The sequence below is a fragment of the Papilio polytes genome, unplaced genomic scaffold (genome assembly GCF_000836215.1).
Source record: "Papilio polytes unplaced genomic scaffold, Ppol_1.0 DF824146.1, whole genome shotgun sequence".
NCBI classification, from domain to species: Eukaryota; Metazoa; Arthropoda; class Insecta; order Lepidoptera; family Papilionidae; genus Papilio; species Papilio polytes.
In genome coordinates this window covers 578749-586668 of record NW_013525058.1, presented here as the reverse complement: position 1 = coordinate 586668, position 7920 = coordinate 578749, and the positions used below count along the sequence as shown (strand labels likewise).

Sequence of the window (7920 nt, the reverse complement as noted above, 5' to 3'; positions counted from 1 at the left end):
CTATATAAAGCTTAATATAATTAAATTTGTAACTGACTTCTAGAATTCAAGGTTAAAATTTCGATCATATTAACTCAGTAAATTTCATCAGGAACACTCAAAAGAAGTTAACATTAACAAACGTTAACATTCAATACATTTTAGAAGGCATTATTATAGTTAAATTTTTAAAAAAGTGTATAATTGTGCAGTCCGCCGTCCCCTGTGCCGGCTCACAACGGCTTCCCGGAGTACGGCGGCGCTGGCGCTGGCACTGGCGCGGCCACTGGCGCTGGATACGTCAACACTGGTTCGCTGGACTCACGTTCCTCGCGCTCCACACACCGCAGTATGTATCTATATTAATATAACTAGCTGTTCCCGTGCGGCTTCATCCGCATGAAATTGTGAAAATTTTATTTTATTATTTACATTTGTCAAATTCTCAATAGCAAATGTCAAAGTGACATGACATGGCAAACCTTGACAGTCTTGCTTTCTTGATGTTAACAACAACTTATGGTCTCTTTCCCACATTAGAGTTTTTATCCAAAATATTTACCCCCTAAGTTTAATGGCGTGAAAATATATAGCCTAAAGCGTGACGTAAGTGTAGGGCTTATTATTAATAAAAGAATTATTCAAAAATATGCTGTAATTGCTGACATCTTAGGCAACAAAGAAGTGTGTGTTAACGCTTTATTATAATAGTATAGATAAAGGAGACACTTCATAGTTATGTAGGATGTCAACAATCATAGTTTAACTGATTTGTGTACATTTTCCATAGACATTAAATAAATATATAGACTAGACATAGTGAACATTTTTCTACCGGTAACTTCTTTGAAAGGTACTACATCAGTTGTCAATTTTAGTGCTACCTCGTGTTTGAATTGACATGTAATAACATTTTATAAAATATAATGAGCACCATTTTTTGATCGACTTCCCAAAAGAAGGAGGTACTCAATTCGTCTTTTTTTCTTTTTTTCATAATTTTTTTTTAGTTTTTTTTGTGATAAAATAAACTAAACATTGCCACAAAATAAAATATAACTAACATGTGGTGTTTCAATACATGCGACTTTTCGTTTTTTCCTTTAATTTTGAACATAGATTTGTTAAATTCAGTATTAAAGGTGTTCGTTTTAAAGGCTGATTTTTGAGCGTTTATAGTTAATATATAAATGTATATATTTCAGGTATAGCGGAGCATTTATCTCGCGGTGTGGACGACGAGCATCGTCTCATAGCGAGATACGCAGCCAGGCTTGCACACGAGAACAGGACTATGGTATGTATTAATATACTAGTTTCTTCCCGCGACTTCGTTCGGAATTAAAAAGTCTAGTAATAATATGACTCGGTATGAAGCTTTGCAATCTTTAAAGAATTGTTCGAATTAAGAACAAATAAGTTTTTTTTGTTACGTACGAAAATACAAATTATCCTTCTATATTATGGTTAAATAGCACGTAAAATGCTATTATACCTGGTGAGTTAATTTTCATGCGAAATTAAACATAGAACTTGTTAAAAAAAATTAAATAAGGCTGTCCTTGCGCAAATCTAGTACTAGCATAGTTGTTCCCATGCGGCTTCATCCGCATGAGTTTATATTTGTAAAATTAATTGCAAAAAATCAATGTGCAAAAAAAAACAGATTATAAAACAGCAACTTATGTAATACAGATACTACAAAAATGACATGACTTGATGACAAACCGTGGCAATCTTACTTCCTTGATGTTGGCAGCTTGTAGCTTATGGTGCCTTCCCCACATTAGCGTTTTTATATAATTTATTTACCCTTTAAGTTTAATAGCGTGAAAATATAGCTTAAAGCGTGACGTAAGTGTAGAGTTTTTTTATTAAAGAAAGAATTATTCAAAAAAATATACTGTGATTGCTGAAATCTTACGCCACAAAATAGTGTGTGTTTATGCTTTTTTATATTAGTAGATATATAGATTTGTGCAAAAAGTATTAAATAAATAAAATATTTGTTAACAAAGCCGCGTGCTGGAAGGTCGGCATCTCTAACACCGGAGTTGGTAAGTTATCATTCATTCACTTGTATGTCATTCAGTCATTCAGTAGTAATAGATCCGTTCACTCAGGGTCGTTCATCGTCGGAGGGGTCTGAGGTGGACGCGGCGCGCCAGCAGCGGGAACTTATCTCTCAGTTGGAGGCCAAGAATAGGGAGATTATGAGAGAGATTGCCAGACTTAGGTAAGATTATTTTTTTTAGTAAGATTTAGTAATTCCAATCTAAAGTAATTCCCAATACATATTTCATTTCGCCTTGACAGTCACAGCCGATCAAACTTTCAGCTGGTAATAGTTTATAGTCTCGGGGGCTCTTATTGTTCAATTTTAGATACATTTTTTTTACATTATATTTATAGGTATTTTGTGAATTATCACGGCACTGTGTCGTTATCTTTTGTCACATAGTTTTAAAAAAAATAAAAACATAGTAAGAGTATTAAATTTCCGAGCCACTATAATAAAATCTAATTTCGAAAAGTAAAGTAATTTAGTTAAATCCGATAAAAGAAAATGAAGAATTTTGTTGATTTGCCTTACATAAATTTCCAATAGGTTGGTATTTTAAAGTGTTTGTTTATATAACAGACAGCAAGAGGCGGAGGCGAGCGCGTGCGGGGGCGGCGGCGGCGGCGGGGGCGGGGGCGCGCCGCCGCTTGTGTCGGAGCTCCGGGCGCTGAGGCAGCGCAAAGACGAGCTGGAGGGCCATCTGTCCTCGCTGCAGGAGTCCAGGAAACACCTGATGCAGCAGCTGGAAGGTCTCATGAGGATGCTCAAGGTAACACTTGATATACTAGCAACCCGCCCGGTCTTCGCACGGTAAAAATGTCATTTACATCACATGTCAAATCTTTAAAATTATGCGTATTGCTCTACTATACATGTAGACCTTCCTCTTGAATCACTGTATCTATTAAAAATACTGCTAATTGAATTTTTAAAAAATATGAAAAGTTAGTACGAATTTTATCTCGGCTTTTTTAATTCAATTTATTTATGTCTTATGTTTATAATTGATTTATATTTTGTCAATTTTACGTGGTATGGACATGTGAAATACCAGAAAGTGTTAAGATTGAATGTGGAGGGCCACAAAGGTAGAGGGAAATCGAAGAAATTATGGATTGTATGAAAGAGATGCTTAAGAAGGGAGTGGATTTACACATGTATGGAAGAAGCACATTGTGCTGATAAGGGCATATTGATAATATTTTGTTTATGTTATTTACAGACTCAACAATCGTCACCACGGTCGACGCCGAACTCGTCTCCACGCTCTACGAAGAGTCCGCCGCTGCCCGGAACTCAGCCATCAGCTCCTGACAGGTTATAATACTATTCAATGTTGTATCTTAAAATTATCCAAGGAAACGGTAAACAAATTATATTAATTTATTATTTTAATACTATTTTAAATGCGAAAGTTTGGATGGATGTTAGTAAGAGTTTTTAGTCGAAACTGCTAAATGGATCTAGATACAATTTAGCATAGTAGTACTATGAAATAACACATAGAACTACTTAGTATTTTTTTAATCACCGCGAACATAGTCGCGGGTGACAGCTAGTAATATTATAAACGCAAAAATTTGGTATAGATGCGGACTATTTCCTCGTTTGCAACAAGAAATAACATAAACATGCTAAAGGCAATTACTGTGTTAAAATATCAAGATACTGGCTTCTGTCCGCGTGGAATTAAAAAAAAACATAAGTCTATGTGATCTTCCAGACTATTATCTACATTTATGCCAAATTATGAAATCAGAGACTTACTAGATGACTAGATCCATTTAACCGAGCCTACAAACTCTAAGAAATATCCATCCATCCATCCATCTAAACTTTCACATTTATAATATTAGTAAGAAATACGAGGGTTTGCACTAATATCTTATTTTAAAGGTTATTTTGTGTAGGGAGCCAACTGGTCGCGTACGGAGCGCGCCGCAGACGCCATCTCTCGGTGAACGGGACAGGATTGATATGTCGCATAGTCTGGGTAAGAGGACACCGGAGGGTCTAGCACGAAAATTTGTGAGAATTCGGCATATCATCAACATAATTTGTATCAGATTACACACTATATATAAATATTTTTGTACTTTTCTAGATATTAATATTTTTCAATTCATCAATCAAATTCTATTCAAGTAAATTTTCGTGCTTTACACCAGTATAGCAACAATATATTTAAATCGTATTTTTTTAAGTATGTTAACTAAATTAATATGTTTTTGTTTTTAACAGGAGGAATGGAAAGTATGAGTAACGATGGTAGAAATTTCCATCAGAATCAACGACCTACCACAAGTAAGCAATTTTTTTTAGCAGAAAAAAAACTGTGTAAAAATGTTTTGATTATTTTAAAATTTAAAACACATATTTGTCCAGGTAAAGATTAGTTACCCATAAAGTAAAGCCTCTTGAAATTACTTCATATTAATAAATGCATAAGTTTAAATGGATTTTTGTCTCCAGAATTAATTTAGCATAGATATACAGAATATAATGTACACATAGTTTTTTTTTATTTGATTTAAATTCGGACAGTTAGTAATTTATAATCTGCATATATTTCAGTGGGCATAGACAACAGGAACCTTCGCAGTGATTTGCTGTACGCGGCGGATTCTGTCACCAACGCCATGTCTACTCTAGTGCGGGAACTCAACTCTGGTTAGCTTTTTTTTCAATTTACTGTCTACAGATAGTCTATAGGTGTTTAATATTTTGTTTGTTTCACACACATTCACATTTTGAGCATGATTTACGTTTGGATAGTCTGTTTGCTTTAGCAATTTTAATACTATTGAAAGTTCAATTTGATGTTTTATCTAGAAGTCTACCAAGTGTGATTATTGAGACACCGAGTTAAGGTTATAATATTATTTGGTTGCTGATATTTATGGAAAAATTTTATTTTTTATTTCGCCTTGTGTTTCAAATTAAAGATTAACAATAAAAACTAAAGTGAACGGTCTATGTTGCATGTTTGGAGTTTTTTTCCAAATGATTCAATTTAAACTCAATCGCTCAGTTTAAAATATGTAAATATAAATGAGTTTTTGTGCCTTGAAAGGTCGATACGATTTTCTTTATTTTATAATTTAAATGTTTTGCAGAAGGTTCCGACACCGAGGACAATATGAAAGGAGGTTTGGACGCTAGGAAACAAAGAGGTTAGTTATCTGTCATTATAAATACAATAGTTTATGAGGTGCCGCAGATTATAAATACTAAAAAGAATGGACAAATTATCTTTAAAATATAAGTTTTTATTAATAGTTTATTGTTTTTTAGCCATTTTTTCATTTGTCATTGATACAAAAATCATTTAGTTTTTTTTAGATATTAAAACAGTTTCTATTTTAGCATGGCATGGTTATATGTTGCGATATATAATGATTCAAATATAAATAATACAATATTTTTAAATTAAACTTTTGTAGGTAATAAAAGCAAAATAATTCAAAAACTAAGACTTAGCCAAAATTAAATTTAAATATTTCGAACTAAGAAGAAAACAAAAAAAAAATAGAAAATTCTGAACTAAACATCTTTCCTTTCGTGTTATTGAATTCAGACCAAATTATGTTAAAAAATAAATTACATATTTCCTTACAATTGAAGCATAAATTTGCTTTAAATGCTTTATTTTTTTGGCCTCGGCTTGTGTATTCAATTTACTGGACAGTATACGGCAGTCAATGTGTTAATGTGCTTTTTGTATTTGTTTCAGATTTCGAGGAGGACGAAGATAGTGATGGTCCTATGCCGCGCCCGCAGCCGCCGCGACACTACGTACACGACAACAATGTGCAGGTACATTGTAACATAACATCTCTTACCTTAATACGTAAACCTCCTTATAACGCTATTTCTGTACACCCATATAACGCTGCAAGTACTCTCTATAACGAGACATACCCAGAATTTTCTTAAATGAATCCCTCTATAACGCGAACATTCACAACAATTTCAAAAAACCTCTCATTAACAATAACATTACCAATGTTTTAAAACACTCTATAACGCGGTTTTTGTCCGCCCCGCGTTATACAGGGTCTTTACTTTACATTTAAATACGAAAAAAATCATACATACCACGTCTTAAAGATCCTTTGAAATTGTCCTTGTTAATTTCACTTGACCTTTAGCCGCCAATATATTTGATTACACGTATAGTAGTTTTGTAGTTATGTATTTTTTATTTCAGAAACCACCTAGCCTTGCTACAAAATCATAAGCTAGAGAATTTTTATTTGAGGTTTGATTTTTTTTATTTTATTTTTAACCGTTATATGTATATTTTTTTTGTTTTTGCTATTCTGTTTTATTTATCGCCGAATGATGGTCAATATTACTATATAATCTGTTTTTTATATTAACCTATATTTCTATTAAGGAGAAGTTCCACTGCGATGATTCGTATAAATACAAATTGTCTCAGTTTTAATGAAAGAATGAGAGCAATAAGTTGGTATACTTGGAGTTTTACTTGAGATTACTGGACAGTGGAAATCCACGTATTGATAACATGTTTATTATTGTTTTTTTTCAGGACACTCCTCCGCCACTGCCGGCTCGCACTGGACACTATTTTCCCCGGACATAGTTCTATATATTATATAACTATTACATTAACTTTATCCATATATATAAACTATTGCATTTCTATAAACAGTATAAAATAAATGTTAGTATTGTTTGTTAGTATAGGATTCGATTGTATGTGTTGAAGTGTATTTGTTTCCTGTTCACCCAATTTAGTGTAATAGTCGTGTAGATAATTTATGTTGATGGTAAATAAGTTCCGTATGATTTCAAATATTTTATTTTAGTATGGGATTTTTTTGTCATAAAAACGACGTTTCTCAAACTTTCGAAGAAATCTCATTTAATTTTTATATTGTATGGAAAATTGCTAATTTTTTTAAATCTCATACTAAAATGAAATCACAAATTCAGTTTAATGTAACACAATTGCCTTATATACGGTTTTATTTACCTATTTAGAAGTCCTAGTACATAAATATTGAAATACTAACCTAAATAAAAAAACAGTACCAATGTTATTTTTCTATAATAAAATCGTTGAATATAGTTTTTACCCGATTGATAAATAGTAGTGAGAAATATTTTAATGCATACTTTTACATTTAAAATGACATGTATGATAAAGTTAGGTTATGTCATACAAAATGTATGACGGAGATACAAGTTTTTAATACAAATGTCATAATTAACTGGCAAGTTCACATTACATTAAAATCGTAGAGATATAAAGTCAAAATACATTGAAACTTAATTTTTAAAATGCTCACATACAAACAATCATTTAAATTTTATTTCATACAAACATTTCTGTTTAGTGTTTGTGTTTCGATTTGACATCTCTGGGTATAAACTCTTTGATTCTTTTTTTTTTCTTATTATGGCTTTTACATTTATTTTCAGCCAATCGATCCGATTTAAACATTTTGAAGTCCTTTTTTTATAAGCATTGTTATTTTTATCTATGGATTCTAATATATTAATTCCATATTTATGCATACTTCATGTTATTTGTAAATTTATAGAATTATGTTTACATCTAGTCCCAGTATTTATATAAAAAAAAACTTTCTTAGGTTATTTTGATACTTTTTTAGTATATGCCGGTTATATACCTATGTTTTCAATATTATAATTCCTTTAAAATTTTCCGTTTCCGTCTTCCATTCGTCAATTTCTTCCAAAAAAATGTACAAAATCGTCAATTTATACTTCCCATATCATTTTAATCCACAGATTTTGCATAATAAGTATTTTAATTTAGTGTAAGGAATTTTATTAACGCATTTTAAAGACTAAAAAAAATACTGTAATTTTTTTTAAACATTGGT

General features: G+C 31.8%; 1 protein-coding gene across 1 annotated transcript in view; it reads left to right on the top strand.

Annotated features, from left to right (window-relative positions):
* The window catches only part of LOC106111712 (dystrobrevin beta), a 14441-nt gene extending 6939 nt beyond the window's left edge, over window positions 1-7502 (top strand). Inside the window, exons 8-20 of the mRNA XM_013293855.1 lie at window positions 44-51; window positions 192-328; window positions 1185-1276; window positions 1998-2036; window positions 2103-2215; window positions 2621-2810; window positions 3264-3358; window positions 3952-4034; window positions 4283-4345; window positions 4616-4711; window positions 5158-5214; window positions 5775-5857; window positions 6597-7502. Of these exons, the coding sequence (XP_013149309.1) occupies window positions 44-51; window positions 192-328; window positions 1185-1276; window positions 1998-2036; window positions 2103-2215; window positions 2621-2810; window positions 3264-3358; window positions 3952-4034; window positions 4283-4345; window positions 4616-4711; window positions 5158-5214; window positions 5775-5857; window positions 6597-6650 (1110 nt within the window). The 3' untranslated portion in view covers window positions 6651-7502. The remainder of the gene's footprint in view (window positions 1-43; window positions 52-191; window positions 329-1184; window positions 1277-1997; window positions 2037-2102; window positions 2216-2620; window positions 2811-3263; window positions 3359-3951; window positions 4035-4282; window positions 4346-4615; window positions 4712-5157; window positions 5215-5774; window positions 5858-6596) is intronic.
* The last annotated feature ends 418 nt before the right edge of the window (window positions 7503-7920 follow it).